Source organism: Populus nigra, chromosome 11 (genome assembly GCF_951802175.1).
Source record: "Populus nigra chromosome 11, ddPopNigr1.1, whole genome shotgun sequence".
NCBI classification, from domain to species: domain Eukaryota; kingdom Viridiplantae; phylum Streptophyta; class Magnoliopsida; order Malpighiales; family Salicaceae; genus Populus; species Populus nigra.
In genome coordinates this window covers 2,059,975-2,081,997 of record NC_084862.1, presented here as the reverse complement: position 1 = coordinate 2,081,997, position 22,023 = coordinate 2,059,975, and the positions used below count along the sequence as shown (strand labels likewise).

The following is a 22,023-nucleotide window of genomic DNA, read 5'->3' as shown; positions in this document are numbered from 1 at the left end:
AATTTAATTTAAAATTATTGACAATGATGAGCTCTTTGAATCCGTATTTATTTTATTTGATTTTGAAAACATTATAGCGAAACACTTGTACATATCTTAAGTTTTAGGAGACAGAAAGAAGATACTTAGGAATCCTTATGTTAAATTTTATTAGGACAATCAATGTTTTCTTCGATTGTTTCACTTGAAATCGGGTCATTAATAGTCTATTTATTTGAGGTGAAAAAGATCATGATGCATTAAAAAATTATATAAATTATATTTTTTGAGATTTTCTCCTAACAACTTAAATTTTTTTAATTGAAATAATTCTATGATATGATGATTTGAGAAAACATCTTATGCATTTGCATTTCATTGATTTTCTTAGATATACAGTAGTTTCCAATTTCAAGGATTGATTAACTGTAGCTTGAGATAAGTAGGCAGCTGCTGCATATTTCTGAACTCAAATGCATTCTCTGGAGAGGCCAAGTAAGAGAATCTTGTCCAGGTTTATGATTCATGTGTTACATTAGCACTATCCATTGCCAATAATGATACTCAATTACTCGTACGTGTCTACTATGTATAGATGTAGCTACTAAAGGAGTGAGTATGTTTATATGTTTCTTCTTGTCCTGTCCATTTTGACTAACAATTAGGTGTGTTCTTCTTGTTTGTCAGGCTGGAGTCTGAATTTATTGAGAAAATCGTTGGAGATGTTTCGAACAAATTGCAAGCCATGTCTTCAAGTCACACTACGGCTCTATTTGGAATTGATGTTCGTGTTAACAAAGTTGAGTCTTTGTTAAAAATGGAATCTCCAGATGTTCTCATTGTAGGGATACGGGGAATGGGTGGTATCGGTAAGACAACTATTGCTCAAGCTATGTGCAACAAGGTTCGTTCTCGATTTGAAGGAATCTTTTTTGCGAACTTTAGGCAAGAATTAGAAACAGGTTCCATGGCTGATTTGCAAAGAAGATTTATTTCACAGCTGCTTGGCCAAGAAATTATGAGCATGGGCATCTTGAGTTTTCGAGATTCTTTTGTGAGGGAGAGACTTCGTCGTAAAAAGGTTTTTATTGTTCTTGATGATGTGGATGATTCAATGCCTTTGGAAGGATGGACAGATTTGCTTGATGGACGACACAGTTCATTTGATCGGGGCAGTAAAGTTATCATAACAAGTGGGGACAACCAAGTGCTTAAGAATGTAGTAGACGAAATATACGAGGCTGAGGGGTTGAACCATGAAGAATCTCTTCAACTCTTTAGCTCGAAAGCCTTGAAGAATTGCAACCCCACAATTGATCATAGAGAATTGATAGAAAAGATTGTAAGTCATGTACAAGGCAATCCGTTGGCTCTTATAGATTTGGGTTCCTCTCTCTATGGTAAAAGCACTGAAGAATGGTGCAGTGCATTGAATAAACTAGCTCAGAACCCTCGAATCGAAAACGCGTAAAGAATTAGTTATAATGGGTTGGATCAAGAATAACAATCCATATTTCTTGATATAGCACATTTCTTTAGAAGATTTGAGCAAAACCAAGCTACAAGAATATTAGATGGCTTTTATTGTCAGCTTGTGATTTTCGATAGAAGCACGCTTATTGATGAGTGTCTCATAACTACTTCTCATAACATGCTAGAAATGGCATTTAGCATTGTTCATGTAAAATCTAAGTTTCCTGGAAAACTAATGCGGAACGATAAATATAGACTTGGTTTCAGACCTGGTTTCATTATGATTTACCAAATTGTGCCAATTACACCATAAATACATGAAAGACAAAAGACTTCTGGGGTAGGTTATACTCACATCTTCAGGGCCATTGTAAGAAGCAACCCGCCGATAAATAGTTTGGTGGAGTGTGAGAAACCAATAATTAGAGAAACTTAAGGTTCACTAAACTAAATTTAACAATGACATAAAACTTTCCCCAGGACACATGCAAAGTAGACAAAGGGGATCTAGCTTAATGGTCGAATGCACGCCATTTTTATGGAATACATTAAAGAATCTGAGTACTTGCACAATATCAGAAAAGTATGAAGTTTGTTTTGACCATTATCAGCTTAGAAATCAACATCTATGTATGTGTGTGAAAGAACCATTGACCAAAGCACTATAACAAATAAGAGTATATCTGGCTGAGGCCAATTATGGCAATAAATTGTAAATTATAAGGTCTTCTCCCACTCTGAAATCAAGTTCAAGCTTGGTTGGCAAGAAGAATGTGAGGAAAGCAACGAAAAGGAAAAGAAAAAAAATATGGAAAACATAAATTTATATCATTGGTTCTATATGATAATAAAAAAGCTTTTAAAATCAGTCACAACCCAATACTAAAATATTTATTTTAATAGAGAAAATGGCGGTGAAGATTCGTTTAGCAGGTCTGGGATGCAAAAACAGGGCATTTTACATAATAGTTGCTGCTGATAGTCATACTCTAAGAGATGGCAAACACCTTCAAGTTGTTGGTTTCTACGACCCCTTAACAGGTTCCCTCTTCTTCTCACCCTACTCTTATTATTTTCATATGCTCAGTTCGCATGAAGATTTTTTTTTTTCTAATTTTAAAGACCTGGACTTTGAAGGCTTATTGGGTTTATTTTCAGGTTCTCACATCATCAATGCATGGTATGTGTAGATAACTTTGTTACTCGAGACTTAAACTTTGTGGGATAATGCATTTGTAATTTTATTTTCTTATGTATATGTAGTTTAATATGACCATTGATAGCACTGATGGTTCATAGTTCATTCTGTCATCAGTTAAAGTCTCAAAAATATGTTCATAGTTCTTAGTTATAGTAGTTTTGTGGGTTAATTTTCATCTATTTTAATTTAAATCTAGTCCAAACTAAGGTCACTGGATCAAGGTTTTAAGAAGGAGTATTTCTTTCCTCTTTCGTTTTTCCGCATAAGGTTGGATGGAGGCCAGAAATGAGATGCAAGCTCACATCATGAAAATAGGTCAAAATTCAAAAACATTCTATCAAGTTGCCAAAGCATGGGCCAATCCTTTTCTTGATGCTCGGGCAATAATAGTCATATTGATGGGGACGACGACTTGACCTTAAGTCTTCCTTGAAATTACTTGTTTCTTTTTTCCTTTATATATGTAAAGGAAAAGGGAAAAGGCATCTCAAAGGAAAAGGTATATGCCGATAAAAAAGGAAAAAAGAAAAGGCATCTGCATCTGCCGACACTGTTTGAAACGTAGTGAAAATTATGTTTTTAAAAAATTTAATTTTTTTATTAAAAATTAATATTTTTTATATATTTGGGATCGTTTTGATGTGATGATTTTTAAAAAAATTAAAAAAATATCATTTTAATTTATTTTAAAATAAAAACATTTCAAAAAAAATTATAATTATACTTCCAAACAGTTTAAGTCATCGTCCCCATGAATATAGCAATTATTGCAGGAGCATGAAGAAGAGGATTGGCCCATCCCCGTTCCCTTCCTCTATCCTTCCAGACGACTTGTTCTTCTTCTTCACACGGAGAATTATTGCCCGTCATTCTTTTGTCTTGTTTTGATAATTAACGAGACATGAAGCCTTTTGTACATGGGAAATTCCCAGGAAGCCAACAATGATGATAATATATGTTTCTTCTAATTACAGCAATAATTGTTGGAGGCAAACTATTACGCAGTCATGCACACGTGTCTAACCATAAAAAAATGACGTCGTTATGCTTTAATACAGTCGTAAATAGTGGTGTTGGTCTGCGGAGAAATGTCACATGTGCTGTCTGAAAAAACATGGATGCTTTTAAGATGCAAATGCCTCTAATTCACTTTGATTATAACTAAAAATTTTACTTTAATTATTTTACCGAAACACCCATGAATCCTAGTTTTTAAAATTTTACTTTAAAGAATATTTGAAACATTCCTCAGTGCTTCTAAAACGGTTAAAAATTAATTTGTCTCTAATCATTATGACCATTAATTATCGAAAGCCACCGTTAGGACAAGAAATACATAATTGCGTAATGTCAAGGCAACTTAGCTTCCCAAACACACTGGGCCCCTAGCACTTGCCAGGAAGAGTCGAGGTCAAGACGACTTCTTTATTTTATTTTTTTCAAGAGTAATATAGTTATTTCTGTTATAAAAATGTTCAAAAGACCAAAACACTCATAGATATTAGTTTTAAGAACTTTGTTTTAAGAATATTTAAATTATTTTTTTGTACTTTTAAAATGTTTAAAAATTATTTTGTTTTGAATAATTACAACAATGATAATAATAAATGAATCTTATAAAAAAATTCAATAACTAATTAAATGATAAAAAATAATTATTTTACTGTTTCTTTTTCTTCTTCTTCTTCTTTTTCTCGTCAACATGAGAAACACGTAATTTCCAAACTCAGCTTCCCGAACACGCTGCCCAAGCACTAGCCAGGAAGAGTACTTAAGGTCAAGTCGGCGTCCCCGTCAATATGAAGAAGAGGATTGGCCCCATCACCCGTCCCTTCCTCTCTCCTTCAAGACGACTTCTTCTTCTTCACAATAAATAAATATATATAAAAGCAAAAAGGAAAAGGCATCTGCCGATTTATTAACTAATTCTCTAAAAAGCATGATGAAATTACTAGCTTTTTCCACGCCATATGCTTTTTATTTTTTTATTTTTTTTATTTGTTTGTTTTTTTTTGTCTTTCTTTTTTTTTCCAACATTTTTTTTCGTTTTTTTTTGCTTTACATATATTTTTCTTTTTTTTCCTAAGATTATCTTCTTATTTTTTTTTATTCTTTTTTAATTTTGTGTTTTTTAAAAAAATTATCTGTGTTGATTTTTTTTAAATATTGAACTGGTTGAAAATTTAGTTTTGTAGTTTTTTTCTTTAAAACATTATGAATTATTACAATGTTTCCCTATATGGATTTTTTTCCTTTTTTTATGAATTTTTTTCTTTTTTTTTCAAAATGGTTTTTGTCGATTTTGCTTCGTTGTTTTTTTTTATATAACACTGTGGATTGTTACAATGTTTCCCCACATGATTTTTATTTTGTTACAGTGTTTTCTCACATGTTTTTTTTTCAAAATTATCTTTGTTAATTTTTTTTTATATTGAGTTGGTTGAGAATTCAACTTTAACTTCATCCACATGTTTTTTTTTCCAATTATTTTGCTCTTTTTTTTTTCCAAAATTGCCTTCTTCTTCTTCTTCTTTTTCATTTTTTTGTTTTTTTTTCAGAATTTTTTTTGTTGATTTTATTTTTTTAATATGGAGCTAGTTGAAAATTTAGCTTTGTGATTTTTTTCTTTAAAATACTGTGAATTGCTACAATGTTTCCCCACATGGTTTTTTTATGATTTTTTTTGTTTTTTGTCCAGAATTGTCTTTGTCGATTTTTTTTTTCATATTAAGCTGATTGAGAATTTAGCTTCGTAATTTTTTTATTTAAAACATTGTGAATTGTTATAATGTTTCCCAATATGATTTTTTTTTGTTATGATGTTTTTCAAAATTATCTTCATCGATTTTATTATTTTTAATATTGAGCTAGTTGAAAATTACAACTGTAAATTTTTTCATGAAACACTATAGATTGCTACAGTGTTTCTCTGCATGGTTTTTGTTTTCTTTTGGTTTTTTTATTAAGATTTTTTATAAAAAAATTTTTATTTATTTTATTTTTTAAATATTAATCTAGTTAAAAATTTAGCTTTGTAGTTTTTTTTTTGGAAACAGGACTATATATATATATATATATATATATATATATATATATATATATATATATATATATATTCACAAATCCAATACACAAATATACCACAAGCCCGCGGTATTGCAAGTATATGTCATCTAATTTGGATAGATTGTGTGTAATGAGGTGGAAGGAAGCATGTAAAAAGAAGTAATTATAATTACATGGCTGCACGCCAATTGTGTTGCCTGAAGCAGTAAACAGAATCACTATTGTGATTTTGAATAGCTTTTATATTAAAATCTTAGTTTCAAATAGCAGTTTTTTTAAAACTATGTTTTTTTTTAAAATAAAATTAAACCATATTATATATTTCTCTAACTGTATCAATTTGTTTTTTTTTAAATTCATATTATTGGGGCAGAGTAACAAGTTTTTCCCAATGAAATCATTATAATCACTATAATATAATTGGAAGTCAACAAAGTCCGCGCAAACACTTTTTTTTTATTACACGCACCATACTAGTTCGGGGCAAACACTTGTATGGAAGACTCGATGGCCTTCCTACCAAATCACAAAAAGAAAAAACAAATAACAAGACATGAAGCCTTTCTGTCCACATGAAATTTCCAAGTAGATGTGCACCCTCTCTAACGTCTGAGAAAATACATGGATTTGATTTTTTTATTTTTAATTAATTTTTTCTATTATTTTAATGTATTGATATTAAAAATACATTTTAAAAAATAAAAAATATATATTATTTTAATGTATTTTCAAGTGAAAATTATCTTGAATAACAATTATTACCTCAATACCAAATAAATTCTCTAACAAGTTCTTCTCAATCAAATAATTATAACCATTATACAATAATGTGAATGCAAAAAAGTCTTTGGCATGTGCAAACACTTGAATTGAAGATATAAAGGGTGTTTATGAGTGTAGTAGAAGTTGATTTTAAAAAATATTTTGCTTGAAAATATATTAAGATAATGTTTTTTTTTTTACTTTTAAAGAATTATTTTTAACACCAAAACATCAAAACAAACAAAAAAAACCTAAAATAAATTAATCTAAAATAAAATATAAAATAATTTCAAAATTTATTAAAACATTGTTTACATAGCAAAGACAAACAAAAGCCTAAATGCCTTTTCCTACCGCATCACAAATAACAAGACTTGAAGCCTTTTCTGCATGGAAAATTTCCAGGAAGCTAACAATGTGCAACCTCCGTAATGCTGAGAGAAATTACTTGAATTTGAATTTTGTTTATTTTTTTTGTTTACTTTAAATTAAATTTTTTATATTTTAATTATATTATTTTGATGTTATGATATCAAAAATAAATTTTAAAAATTAAAAAATATTATTTTGATGCATTTATAATAAAAAAATAATTTTAAAAATAATTACTAGTACAATATCAAACAAGCTCTCTAACAAGTTCTTTTTAATTAAATCATCATAACCATTATAATATAATATGAAAGCAAAAAACTTTCCCACAAGGCAAATACTTGGACTAAAGATATAGAAGATGTTTACGAGTATGGTAATAATTGTTTTTTAAAGTGTTTTTTATTTAAAAATATATTAAAATAATGTATTTTTTATTTTAAAGAATTATTTTTGACACTAATATATTAAAACAAATTGAAAAACAAATCTCAGAAAAAAAATAAAAAAAAATCAAAATTTATAAAAATATTATTTATAGGCAAATATAAAAGCGCCTTTCCTTCCATGTGCATGGCAGCTCCCTTGGGCTGCTAGGGAAATTATAATGTATTAAAATATTATTTTTATTTTTTAAATAATTATTTTTAATTTTAGTATATTAAAATAATTTAAAAACATTAAATTTAATTAAAAATTTAATTTTTTTATAAAACACAGTATATTTCTAAAAAGTGCTCTGACAGGTTTTGATATGACCATTATCAAAAGCAACCGTTCCTTAAAGAACAAAGACAAGAAATTCGTAATTTCCAGGAAAATTATAAAAGAATTTGAAGTAAAAATTAAAAGACTAAAGAATGATCGATGTGGGACAGAAGTGTTTAGTGTTTTTAAAAAATATATAATAAAAAAGTTAAAGAGAAGATCTGCTACTCCGCCCCAAGTGAATAGCTAATACATTTGAAATATTAAAAAAAGGTATCTATCACAGCTGTGATATGATAAACAAGAATATATATATATATTTTTTTTATTTTTAAAAATTATTTTTATATCAGTAAATTAAAATAATAAAAAAACTAAAAATTTTAATTTTTTAAAAAATTAAAATTTATAAAAACATTGTCAATACCATAAAAACAAAACAATGTATAAATGCCTTTTCCTATCACATCACTTTGTAACTGGGGAATTTCCAGGAAATCAACAATGTGCAATCTTGTAATGTTCTAAGAAAATTCTTGGATTTGATGCCCCCATTATTATAAATTTATACATATGCCTCATCTTTTTTCCTTTGAGTTACTTCCGCTCTCTCCCTCCAGACCTACCTTACCACCAGAGTCTAATTACTCTTGTTTCTTTCGACTGCTTCTCCACATAACAATGGCGGTGTTTTTCTTGTTTCTCTCCATCTTTTTGTTTGTTTATATCTGGAGATTCATCCTACGAAACCGTCATATATCTCCATCGCCATCTACTCCTTCCACCTTAACCACCGCCCAGCCACAAGTAATTAAACATGATGTCTTCCTTAGTTTCAGGGGAGAAGACACCCGTGTTGGTTTTACCAGCCACCTCTATGCTGCTTTGGACCGGAAACAAATCATAACTTTCATAGATTATCAGCTTGTGAGAGGAGATGAGATTCCGGAATCACTTCTGAGAACAATCGAAGAGGCCAAGCTTTCTGTGATTGTTTTTTCTGAAAACTATGCATCTTCCAAATGGTGCTTGGAGGAGCTTGCAAAGATTATTGAGCGTAGAAGAAATAATAGACAGATAGTTATTCCGGTATTCTACAAGGTGGATCCATCCCATGTAAGATATCAAACAGGAAGCTTTGGAGATGCATTGGCTAGATTGATAAAGAAGAAAGCTTTGACGATGGACAAAGAGCAGAGCTTCAGAGACGCTTTGACGGATGCAGCCAATCTATCTGGATGTACCTTAAGGGAGTCTCAGTAAGTTCTTGAAATATATCCTATGAGAAAATATTCGTTTATTTGTTGAGGATTTGAAATTTAATTTAAAATTAATGAAAATGATGAGCTCTATGAATCTATATTTATTTGATTTGATTTTGAAAAATGTTGCAGCGAAACGCTTGTATAGATATTATGTGGTTGGTTGTTTTGTGTTTTAAAATTGTTTTAAAAAAAATTTAATTTTTTTAGTGTTTTTAGATTATTTTAATGTGTTTATATTAGAAAAAAATTAAAAAAAATAAAAAAGTATTATTTGTAGCAAAATGTTTGTATAAATATTAAATGGTTGTTTGGTTTTGTGTTTTAAAATGTTTTTTAAAAAAATTTAGTGTTTTTGAATTATTTTAATGTGTTTATATTAAAAAATATTTTTAAAAATAAAAAAATATTATTTGTAGTGAAATGTTTGTATAGATATTAAGTGGTTGTTTGTTTTTGTGTTTTTAAATATTTTTAAAAAAAATTTAATTTTTTTAAATTAATTTTTTTAGTGTTTTTATATTATTTTGATATATTTATATTAAAAATAATTTTTTAAAAAAATAAATAAAAATTTATTTGTAGTGAAATGCTTGTATAAATATTAAGGTTTGTATGTATTGATATTAAGTGGTTGTTTGTTTTTGTGTTTCAAAATGTTTTTTAAAAATATATTTTTAAAAATAATTTTTTTTATTTTAAACTATGGTTTTTAGTATTTTCAGATTATTTTAATATATTTATATCAAAAATAATATTTTTTTTAAATATATTATTTTAATTTATTTTAAAATGTAATCATTACTATATATTTTTTTGAATACCTGAGTTTTAGGAGATAAAAAGTAGATACTTAGAATCCTTACTTTAAATTTTACCAGGACAGTCAATGTTTTCTTCTGTCCTTAAATAATATTCTATTTATTTGAGTATTTATTTGAGGTGAAAAGGATAATGCTATATTAAAAAATAATATTGATAGAGAAAACATCTTATGCATTTGCATTTAATTGATTTTCTTAGATAAACAACGATTACATGTAGTTTCCAGTTTTCAACGCTTGATTAATATAGAATGTCATGTATTTTTACATATCACTGAACTCAATGTTATCATCGATTCATGTGTTCCATTAGCACTATCCATTGCCAATAATGATGCTCAATTACTCGTACGTGCCTGCTACTAAGGAGTGAGTATGTTTTTATGTGTTCTTTTTATTTGCCAGGCTGGAGTCTGAATTTATTAAGAATATCGTTGGAGATGTTTTGAAAAAATTGCATGCCATGTCTTCAAGTCACACTACGACGGGTCTATTTGGAATTGATGTTCGTGTTAGCAAAGTTGAGTCTTTGTTAAATATGGAATCTCCAGATGTTCTCATTGTAGGCATATGGGGAATGGGTGGTATCGGTAAAACAACGATTGCTGAAGCTGTTTGCAGCAAGGTTCGTTCTCGATTTCAAGGAATATTTTTTGAAAGCTTTAGGCAACAATCTGATTTGCGAAGAAAATTTCTTAAACGGCTGCTTGGCCAAGAAACTCTGGACACTATGGGCTCCTTGAGTTTTCGACATTCTTTGGTGAGGGATAGACTTCGTCGAATAAAGGTGTTTATTGTTCTGGATGATGTGGATGATTTAATTCGTTTTGAAGAATGGAAATATTTGCTTGATCGACAAAACAGTTCATTTGGTCCGGGCAGTAAAGTTCTCATAACAAGTAGGGACAAGCAGGTGCTTAGCAATGTAGTTGATGAGACATATGAGGTTGAGGGGTTAAATGATGAAGAAGCTATTCAACTCTTTAGCTCGAAAGCATTGAAGAATTGCATCCCCACAATTGATCAAAGACGCTTGATAAAAAAGATTGTAAGGCATGTACAAGGCAATCCGTTGGCTCTTATAGTTTTGGGTTCCTCTCTCTATGGTAAAACCATCGAAGAATGGCGCAGTGCATTGAATAAACTAGCTCAGCACCCTCAAATTGAAATGGCGTTGAGAATTAGTTACGATGGGTTGGATTCAGAACAAAAATCCATATTTCTTGACATAGCACATTTCTTCATAGGATGGGACCAATACGAAGTAAAAAGAATATTAGATTGCTTATATGGTCGATCTGTGAATTTCGATATAAGCACGCTCATTGATAAGTGTCTCATAACTACTTCTGCTCATAACGATCTAAAAATGCATGATTTACTACGAGACATGGCATTTAACATTGTTCGTGCAGAATCTGATTTTCCTGGCGAACGTAGCAGGTTATGTCATCCTCCTGATGTCGTTCAAGTATTGGAGGAAAATAAGGTTAAAGCTACAGCCATTAACTGTCGTTCATGTATTTGCTCAAAAGTTGATGTGTTTGAGTAGATTGTATTATTGTTTGTTTATTCTTTTTTCTTGTTTAACAGGGAACTCAACAAATTAAAGGCATGTATTTGAAGTGGTTACCGAGACACATACACTTGAAATCTGATGCCTTCGCAATGATGGATGGTCTTAGATTTCTGTGTCTCTCTCACACCGCAGCTACAATGCACCTTCCTCCTACTGGCTTCGAATATCTTCCTAATAAACTGAGCTATTTGCAATGGAATGGATTCCCTTGGAAATCCTTGCCGCCATCTTTTCGTGCTGAACACCTTGTCGAGCTTCACCTACGCAAAAGCAAGCTTGAAAAACTTTGGACCGGAGTAAAGGTATGATTTAATTGCTGCAGATTTAGGATCAGAAATATGAAGTTGGAGGTGCTACCTTTCTAATTATGCCTTTTTCTGTTGACAGGATGTTGGAAATTTAAGAATAATTGACCTATCTGACTCTCCATATTTGACGGAATTGCCAGATCTATCAATGGCCAAAAATTTAGTGTCCTTAACACTTATGGACTGTCCAAGTTTAACCGAGGTTCCGTCATCTCTTCAATATCTTGACAAGCTGGAATCTATTAATCTCCTTCTTTGCCATAATCTTAGAAGTTTTCCGATGCTTGATTCAAAGGTTCTCAGGTCCCTTTCTATAAGTCGGTGCCTAAATGTGACCACGTGTCCAACGATTTCACAAAATATGGGATACTTACGGTTGGAACAAACTTCAATCAAAGAAGTTCCACAATCAGTTACTGGCCGGTTGAAATATCTTCATCTAGATGGTTGCTCAAAGATGACCAAGTTTCCGGAGAATTTAGAGGATATAGAAATATTAGAACTAAGGGGAACTGCTATTAAAGAGGTGCCCTCATCAATCCAGTTTCTCACAAGACTCCGCATATTGAATATGAGTGGTTGCTCAAAACTTGAGAGCTTCCCAGAAATCACAGTGCCTATGGAATCTTTGGACTTTCTTTGCTTGAGTAAAACAGGCATTAAAGAGATACCCTCGTCATCATTTAAGCATATGATATCCTTGAGGACTCTATGTTTAGATGGAACGCCTATCAAAGAGCTACCCTTGTCAATCAAAGATATGGTATGTTTGGAATATATTAAAGAGGTGCCCTCATCAATCCAGTTTCTCACAAGACTCCGTTATTTGAATATGAGTGGTTGCTCAAAACTTGAGAGCTTCCCAGAAATCACAGTGCCTATGGAATCTTTGCAGAGTCTTGACTTGAGTAAAACAGGCATTAAAGAGATACCCTCGTCATCATTTAGGCATATGACATCTTTGAGGTGTCTATTTTTAGATGGAACGCCTATCAAAGAGCTACCCTTGTCAATCAAAGATATGGTATCTTTGCGACATCTGACTTTCCATGGAACGGCTATTAAAGCGTTACCTGAGCTTCCCTCTTCGCTGAGATTACATTTTAGAAGGAATTTTACAAATTGCTTCCAATTGGATCAGAAACAACTGATAGAGGCAATGCATTTGGAAATTCAGGTATCTCTCTAAACCCCCTTGTCTTTCTTTCTTCTCTCTTTCTTGCTTGCTTCATCACATTTTCGAAATGTGACTTGTGTCACAGTCCGGAGAGGAGATCCCACATGGCAGAATTCAAATGGTTCTACCAGGGAGTGAAATTCCGGAATGGTTCGGAGACAAAGGAATTGGATCTTCACTCACCATACAGTTGCCCTCAAACTGTCATCAGCTCAAGGGAATTGCTTTCTGCCTTGTCTTTCTACTCCCTCCTCCCTCCCAGGACATGCCTTATGAAGTCGATGATCCTAATGTTCATTTAAATCTTGATTACCATGTTAAGAGTAAAAACAGTGAGCATGATGGTGATGATGAAGTCGTCTTAGATTCCCAGAAAAGCCTTCTATTACGTTGGTTGACTCCATGTGACTCAGATCACATGATTCTACACTACCAGCTCGAATTGGTAAATCATTTACGTAAATATTCCGGCAATGAAGTTACTTTTAAATTCTACTGGGGAAGGATGGAAGATCATGAGAGCCGAAGGCCTTTCGAGTTGAAAAGCTGTGGGGTGTATCTGCACTTTGATGAAAATCTACGGGCGGACAAAAAGTTCAAAAGAAAATTTTTGGAGATATAAAAGAAATTGAACGGGAGAGATAAAAGTTCAGAAGAAAATAAATTGAGGGAGAAATAAAAGAGACTGAAAGGGAGAGAGAGTTCTGTAATTACTGCAAATTGATCTTTCAATTATTACTTGGTTTTCAAGATAGCTGTAAATATTGTTATTCCCTTGCAACTGACTAACGAACCAACTCTCTGTTATTCAACTAATTCCTCAACTAACTTTAACAACCATCTAACTAATGAATACTAACAACAAAAGAAAAACAGTAAGTATTCAAGATTCTGTTATTGCATATATTATAACTCTTTAAATAAATAAATAAACTTAAAACTAAGAAATATAAAAATAAAAAAAAAGTAACAAAATTAATTCAAACAAAATTTTTTGAACCGAATTGGGGACCTTTACAGCTAACCAACCTCATTATAAAATTGGATCCATAGAATCTCTTGACAAAATTTAAGGCCTCTGAAAGTTACAAGTGTGTTTACGAGATTAATTACTCGCCACAACCTAGACCTCTTCTTAGATTTAGCCAAGTGATCTTCTTAGATTTAATGCGGCCTCCAATAATTATACACCCCACACTCCAATAAATGCCGCCTCGATGACTATGCTTCTGAAAGATCTACTTTCTCATTTAGATTGTTTGCTGGAATGTAATTTTTATTTTTTTAAAAATAAATTCCAGAAAAGTGAATTATTTTTTGATGTTTGGTAGTGTAATGAAAATAAATTGAAAAACAGTTTCTAGTATTTGGTTATGTCATAGAAAATGAGCTGAAAAATAACTTATTAATATTTTATTTTTCTCAAGTTTATTAAAATAATAAGGAACAAATCTTACAAATTAAATAGTCAAATGAGAATGAAATTGAAAAAAAAATATAATTTCATATATTATCTCAAATAAAATAAATAATAATCAAAATAATAGAGACCAAATCTAAAAAATTAAAAAAAAAATAAAAGATGAAGAAATTAAAATAATAATAATCAACATTTCATAAATTATTTCAAATAAAATAAGTAACAATAAAAAAATGATGACCAAATTTGATAAATAAAAAATTTTAATAAAAAAATAATAAGGAAAAAGCAAATAGCAATTATAAAAATAAGAACCAAAGTTAATATAAAAGTTAAATTTTAAGAGATGAAATTGAAAAATAAATATTCAAAACAAAATATATATAGCTATCAAAAGTTTAAGGATCAAATTTGATATAATCAGCAAATAATGACATTTCTAAATTTTTCACAACTTCCGGAAAGTGTTTTCCGCCCAAATTTTCCAGGAAAACATTTTCCTGAAAACCAAGCCAAATTTCCCTTTGACTGGAAAGTGTTTTCCGTTGACCAACTTTTCTAATGGCAAACAAACACAAGAAAGTTTGGAAAGTGATTTCCCGGAAACCAGTTTCCAGAAAACAAACACAGCCAAAAAGAAAAACACTTTCCTGAAAACCAAGCCAAATTTTTTTTTTTACCGGAAAGTGTTTTTAGTTGACCGGAAAGTGTTTTCTGTTGACCAACTTTTCTAATGACAAACAAACACGGGAAAGTTTGGAAAGTGGTTTTCCGGAAATTACTTTCCGGGAAACAAACATGGCCTTAATGGAGTCACTGATTCAGGTGATGGATTCGGAACTTCAGTTTCAGATGGTTGGGATTCATTCTTTGCAGCAGCTTGCAGCACCCGGTTTTGAACATCTGAAGATGAAGGTCATGTAGGTAAACCAATGCGGTTGTTTTCCAGTTTTCTTGCTGCCCATGAAAATGTCTGGACTCCAAGTCTAACAGGAGAGAGCAAACGCCTTCAAAGATGCGTTTGAAATCCTAGTTAATCAAGATCTCAACAATCCAAAAACTTGGTTAAACATGATCCAACTACTGAAAAGAAACTAATTGCAAACGCCTTTAAAGAAGCATTTGAGATCTCAGTTAATCAAAGATCTCAACAATCCAAAAACTTGATTAAACATGATCCAACTACTGAAAAGAATCTAACTGTGAAAAATAATTAAATAACTTCTAAAAGTCTAATGGAGGTTAGGAAATATGAACCTTGATAATGTCATAGGCAGTTTGCTTATCAACACGACTCGGGCTTTTAACATGATCAGAACATGGTCAAGAACCTAGTGTTGAAAGAACATTTAGACATAGAAGAGATTTGCCATATATAAATTTTTCCGTGCCCTTTACTGTGCAAACACCAAGGTTCATTTTGTTAATGTTGTGCTAACATATGACACCTATCTATCTACTAGGTGCGTCTTATATAATTCATTGCGCATGAATAAACATAGACTTGATTTTAGACCTGGTTCCATTATGATTTACAAAATTATGCCAATTACACCATAAATACACTAAGGACAAAAGATTTCCGGAGTAGGTTATACCTCACATCTTGCTTAAAATCTTCAGGGCCATTGTAAGAAGCAACCCGCTGATAAATAGTTTGGCAGAGTGTGAGAAACCAATAATTAGAGAAACTCAAGTTTCACTTAACTAAATTTATCAATGACATAAACCTTTCCCTAGGACACATGCAAAATAGACAAAGGGAATCTAGCTTAATAGTCATATACATGCTATTTTTACAGAATACATCAAAGGATCTGAGTACTAGCACAGTATCAGAATGTGTGAAGTTTGTTTTAACCATTATCAGCTCAGCAATCGACATATATGCGTGTGTGAAAGAAACATTAACCAGAGCACTATAACAAATAAAAGTATACCTGACTGAGGCCAATGATGGCAATAAATTGTAAGGTCTTCTCCCACTTTGAAACAAAGTTCAAGCTTGGTTGACAAGAAGAATGTGAGGACAGCAACAAAAAAGAAAAGAAAAAGAAAACCATCGTGTGTCGAAACATACACAATTCTTATGGCCTGCATACCCAGTTTATGGTAGCCCATCAATTACATATATACAAACACTCCTTATGCACATGTTCATACAAGTGTGATTGCATAGCACACTCTTTTTATTTGTTTTTGAAATAAGTCTCTCCACGTAAATTTACACACGCACTGCACAGACACAAGTACATCTCATATGCCTCTGTGTGTGCATGTTGTTCTGTGCGGTGTGGATACCATTTTGATAGTATCCATTGTGCACCAATGTGCACCCAGCAAAGAAATTTCACTCTTTTCATATGTTTTTGAAATAAATATCAAATTAATCAACTCTCTAGGTTTATCTCAGCTAGCCGAATATATTATTGTATAATCTACAGCTTGTCATTGTCCACACATATACTTTGAGTTTATCAATGGCTTTCGGCAAATAGAATTTTGTATTTCTAGAAATTTATACTAGTTAAGAGAATATGCAAGTCATGCAATAACCTTACCTCATTAAGTATGGTTAGCACGGTCTCAGGTTTCAGCTCCTTGGCTTGGATACCTTGTTTTACCCAAGACTGGAAGCCACGTTGGACCAAGTATGGTCTCTGTCACATAAAAATGCAAACAAACAATTAGCAATATGATACAATAGGTTGTGGTTCCAGATTAACAATAAACTAACCTGGCAGTTCAAATTTTCTTATAATGCAGGTCACAAGGTTTAATTCTGCAAAATTCTACTATCTTCTCTATCTAAATTATATGATTAGTCCAGGAATGAACCATGATATCATCTAGAATTCATGCATTTAACTTGTTTCTCTGCAAGCCATTTACAGCAATCTATGGAGTGAAATAAAAGAATATTGACATTGATTAATACATTGCAACTTCCCATTCAAGCAAGGTAAAGACATTTTTTTTTTTTTGACAGAGAGAGATATTTTAAGGGCACAAGTTAGATGTAATACTAATGTGCTTTTTGAATTATACTACTTGAGAACAACTGGACTGAAAATTGGGTTCTATCTATAGCATTTATACGACAGAAAAACATGCATAAGGAGTAACGGTTTTTGACTTAACAACATTGTAAATGCACAGAAGACATTAATGTACTCTTCCCAAATCTGGTTAATATGGATATTGTTATTTGTTTCTAAGGTTACTGATGCTGAAAAACTTTCAGAAATGTTTTTTATCCCAAAGAAACTTGACTAAGGGAGAGTGGATAAATTCATTTTGCCCTTCTAGTTCCATGATGAATTAGATGTTTAGGCTTTTATGTGATAAAAAAAAAAATCTTAGAGATTCCAAATACTTGCCTTAACCCCAAGCGTTCTCAAGTATCTTGCGATGCCTTTAGAACGAGAACCATCAGCATCCATAACCATTACCTGGTACCTGTCCTACAGTATAAGAAAAAAAAAATCTTTGAGACAATGTTCCTGCTTCAGGATTTAAAAATGGAACACTCAGGAGATTGTGATGTAGCAACTGTACTGCATATGGTAATACCAAAACAATTTCTTGTGTCCTCAGAGGCCACTGATGCTAAAATGCTAAAACACACAACACTGATTAAACCAAGCCCAAATCCCTCCCCCCGAGAATTTCCTTTCTTTCTTGCACTACTCAGAATTCTCTTTTTTCTGAATGTCTCGAAACAATGACGGCATGCATAAACAATAGTTATATCAAAGCTCTTAAAACATAAAGCTATACATGTACAGCTTTCAAGTTTCGAATGACTGCAGCAGTTAAGATGTCATCAAGATCCGTCCACCCTTTAAAAGCTTCCCTACTGGCCATCAACCTGAATAAAGTTGAAGAATATAAGCCATAGTTATGAAAAAGGGATACAGCCAAGCTCCAATTCTTGTTTTATTTTTTTACTCTCTTGCCTCAGGCCGAACATCAATAAGTATGGCGTCTTCCTTCCCTGCCAAGAGCTCCAAAGTTAATTACGGAGACAAATCTCCAGAGTAACCACCATATACCCACACCCTATAAAAACCCGAGCACAAATCTGGTAGAAAACTTAAGCTTCCCATGTAATGCAGATTAAATAAACAAATCCTTTATGCACAAAAGGACATCCATACCACAAAGTGGCTGAGGTTCCAAGGAAAAGAACAAAAGGCACAACTGGATCATTTGGATCCAAGCCAAGCCTTTTCTCCAACCCCTCAATAGCAATGTAAACCTGCTTAAGGTGTAAAAGCAGGTTTAGGAAATTCAGCTTTGGTTTTGGATCATAAATTAGTTAGACCAGCACATAATTAAGCAGTGTAATAGAGATGGACGCAATTGAGTTTTCAACTAGAAGTCCTGTAAGCTGAAAGCAGTGACTGATGTCTCTAACAAAAAGATTTCTAAAATAATCCAAATATATCTTTGCAGGAGATTTTTTTTTCTTCAAGTCCACACAATTAAATGAGAGTACAACGGCCATCAAAGTAAAACGTGCCAAGCATAATGTACCTGTTGAAAAGTTGCACCAATTGGCCTTAAAATCTGTGTTACCCTTTCTTCAGACAGATTCAGTGCACCTCTGATCTTTGGAGGAAGCAAATCCTTGGCAGGCCCATAAGAATAAACAACAAAAGAAGCCCCTTTTGCTATAGATTCCTCCACTGCAGTGATTGCAACTCTGAGCACATCAATAGAAGTGCCAGTAGCAGTTTGTGTGGCTTCCCTCAAACCAGATGAAAAGCTAGTCAATCTATCGCTAGCTAATTCTCCTGTTTGATCAAAAGTAGAGAATACTTTACTCAAGACACCATCTACTGCTTCTGAAGCACCTTCCTTAATCGATGTTATTGAAGAAGTAATTGTGTCTAGTGAGCTTTGCACAACATTTCCTCCATTATTTACTGAAGTGTTGATGGAGTCCCTAACCTCGCCCAAAAAATCATCAAAAGCAGCCTTTGCACTAGATAATGAATCGTTATCCATTTCCAGGGAATCAGATCCCAAACTGGGATTCTCTAGTGTCATATCAATAGTGGATGTTATTTCAGGTTCCACAAGTCATATTAAACTATCTGTATTATCAGCAAACTGGTCTGCAGAGTTCAAAGGTCCTTTTTCAACATCAGATATGTTATAACTTTCTAAGAATTTCAGTTTACCCCCTCCCATAGGGTGTGGGTGCAATTAATGTTGCCTAGTTCATTTGGGCAAGAATGATCATTAATGAAAGCAAAGCTTTCAATAAAATTAGAGTAGAAAGACTTTATAGCTTGTGTTTTGAAGGAAATTCTTTGGTGATGTGCTATATTTGATATTCCCAAAAGTACCATGTCTACGACATAACATCTGGACTCGAAATCCTTCCAGACTGAGCAAAATGGTTGCAGACCTCCATGGAATGTTATTTGCAGTAGTTGTGGTTTCAAATACATGAATGAAATTTTTGACAATAGAAATACTATGCCAGAGGTATATGAAGAAAGATGTGACATTATAACACAAAACTTGGTGAATTGATAACCGATGTGCATGGAAGTTACTGCCTGCAAGGCTTCACTGAAAATTGTCAAATTCTGTTCTTTAAAGGTGGACATGGAATTTGTATATTGAAGAGTCTCACAGACCTCATATCTTAATTTTATATTCTGATGTAAGTAATCGGATTAAGAGCGTGTTTGACATTGCGGTAGTGGTTGCTTTCAAAGTGTTTTTCGTTCGAAAACACATCAAAATAATGTTTTCTTTATTTTTTAAAATACATTTTTGACATCAACACATCAAAATAGTCCAAAAACAACAAAAAAATAATTTTAAGCAAAAAAAATTATATTTTTGGCAAACGGTGTTTTGACAGCAATGCTAAACACGCTCTTAAGTGGAGAGAAAATGCCATCATAATCCACTGCACATGAGAAGGAAGTTGATGCTAGGGAATCACACCCAAATGCTTAAACTACTAAACAGAGATGTACAAGCAGATTATTAGGCCATGCAAAACTTTCTGCTAGGTTGTTAAGGGATTTACTCAGCATCCCTGTGATGTGTAGGCCTAGAAGGAAGGAGAAAGCTGCACTGGACTATGATACCATGCTAGAGCATGAGAATCAATTCAAAACCTTCACTTGGGCACATAAGCTCTACATGATGTCATACTGACCTTTATACTTAAACAGTTGAAGCTTAATTTATACCTTCATTCAAAACCTTCACTTAGGCACCCCAGATTTTTCAACTCAAATACATCAAACATATTATATAAAGAGGCAGACATGTCTAGGTGCACCATTTTATTTTTCTTTTATTTTTTGACACCAGAATTTTTCTCTTTAGCAAAAATTCAATTATAGTCCCGGCTTGTTCTCCACCTAATTAGAGGTCATGCATCCCCAAAACTAAGGGCATAGATGAAATCCGAGGTACAAGGATGATAGAAACTTGGCAACAACACGAATTAAATTACAGTCTAGGAAGTGAAACTCACCTGAGAATGAGAGGAACAACACTGAGTGGCAGAGCAAACAGGCAACATCTTTTGTTAACTCAATATAAACCTTATCAAAATCACCAAGCTTCCATGTTCTGCATGAAAGTAAAACTTTACAATTAAAATGCAGTTCAATCTCCAAATTCGCCCATGAAAAAAAGAGCAGTAATTAAACCAAGCTAAGCTGAATAAGGGTTATTTCCATTTCTGACAAGCAATCAACTTATAAGAGGATTCCTTGAAAATCAAAAAAAAAAAAGTAACCTCTTTCTCGAGTACTGAAAACAAATGGCATCAATGTGGATCAAAACTATGAAAGACAAGTGAGAAATGGATCAAAATAAGCAAAACTGAACCATGACCGCTTCAATTCATTATACCAAGATGAACGCTCCTTAAGTTGGCTTCTAGAAACTCAAGCTTGAGCTCCATTTTTAAACAAAATCATGAAAAACAAAGAACTTGTTCCACAAAACAACATATTCAAGTGTATAACTCACAAGTAAGTAAAACACACTAAGCTAAAACAAACCAAACCGGAGTGGATTCAGAACAAATAAACCAATTCCCCAACTGGGTTCCTCACAATACAATCACTAACACCATGATACTACAAAAAGTGACGTCCAAGTACAGCATTCAACAAAAAAGATGACAATTTACAACACGGTAAGCTAAGCTAAATCAAACCACCCACTTCGAAAAAGAGCTAAAACTTACTCAAAATCTAGGAAACTGAAAATGGGTATTGGAATTTGTGCTGCGATTTGTCAAAGGAAACAATATATATATCATGGTAGAGAATCAAATCGTGTGGCTTGTCGATGCCGTTAGCTCATCTCTTTGGTTTCTCTCTGCCTCTCGTTTCTTCAGGTGGGGACCGACCATAGATTTCATACGGGCCCGGGATCTGATCAAATCCAAAACCCGATTCGCTGATTAGCCGATTGAGCAAAGCCAATTTCGAAACAAAGTGGTTTTAGTTTTGTTTTTTTTTCAAACTAAAATAATATTATTTTATAAAACAATTAGATATCTGCCTTTCATTTTGTTTTGAATTAGTTTTTTTTAATAGAAAAATAAATATATAGGTATTTTTTAATATAAATAAATTTTTAATTATAAATTAAAATACTTATATATGTGCATTAAAATAAATAAATCAGATATTTGATTCCAAAAGAAAATAAAATTCAAAATAAAAAGTAAAATATATATGAAGATTATTTTTTTTAAAATTAAATATTGAAAAATAAAATTTTAAAAAAATTAAAAAGATAAAATTCTACCTTGTGAAATTCTAAAACTCGTGATGACTATGAGGCGGAATTCGACTGCATAGAAGATAAAGAGTTTTCAGTTATTTTTTTAGAAGGGG

General features: G+C 32.1%; 3 protein-coding genes across 19 annotated transcripts in view; 1 reads left to right on the top strand and 2 right to left on the bottom strand.

Moving 5' to 3' along the window:
• LOC133667891 (disease resistance protein RPV1-like) overlaps positions 1 to 13,473 on the top strand; it is an 81,690-nt gene extending 68,217 nt beyond the window's left edge. For 3 of the 4 annotated variants that reach the window (XM_062087590.1, XM_062087589.1, XM_062087591.1), the window contains exons 2-5: positions 10,053 to 11,136; positions 11,241 to 11,528; positions 11,614 to 12,711; positions 12,797 to 13,473. In XM_062087590.1, the coding sequence (XP_061943574.1) occupies positions 10,053 to 11,136; positions 11,241 to 11,528; positions 11,614 to 12,711; positions 12,797 to 13,333 (3,007 nt within the window). In that variant the 3' untranslated portion in view covers positions 13,334 to 13,473. Of the gene's footprint in view, positions 1 to 8,156; positions 8,821 to 10,052; positions 11,137 to 11,240; positions 11,529 to 11,613; positions 12,712 to 12,796 lie in introns of those variants that run through there. The other variant, XM_062087588.1, reaches the window with a different exon arrangement.
• Positions 1 to 21,633, bottom strand: part of LOC133667900 (uncharacterized) — a 167,869-nt gene extending 146,236 nt beyond the window's left edge. For 5 of the 14 annotated variants that reach the window (XR_009833582.1, XR_009833583.1, XM_062087613.1 and 2 more), the window contains exons 1-3: positions 21,366 to 21,633; positions 18,671 to 20,740; positions 18,292 to 18,392 (exon numbers count right to left, since the gene is read on the bottom strand). Coding sequence is in view for 10 of the 14 variants with exons in the window: in XM_062087613.1 (XP_061943597.1) it covers positions 18,292 to 18,392; positions 18,671 to 19,186 (617 nt within the window). In the remaining 4 variants the exon portion in view is untranslated. The remainder of the gene's footprint in view (positions 1 to 18,291; positions 18,393 to 18,670; positions 20,741 to 21,365) is intronic. The other 9 variants (XR_009833584.1, XM_062087605.1, XM_062087607.1 and 6 more) reach the window with 4 other exon arrangements.
• Positions 13,687 to 18,292, bottom strand: LOC133667909 (uncharacterized). The gene is made up of 5 exons (XM_062087624.1): positions 17,912 to 18,292; positions 17,512 to 17,595; positions 16,693 to 16,791; positions 16,072 to 16,135; positions 13,687 to 15,138 (listed from the first exon to the last, which is right to left on the bottom strand). The coding sequence occupies exons 1-5, from the start codon at positions 17,996 to 17,998 to the stop codon at positions 14,945 to 14,947; spliced, it is 528 nt and encodes a 175-aa protein (XP_061943608.1). The 5' UTR covers positions 17,999 to 18,292; the 3' UTR covers positions 13,687 to 14,944.
• Positions 21,634 to 22,023: the final 390 nt, after the last annotated feature.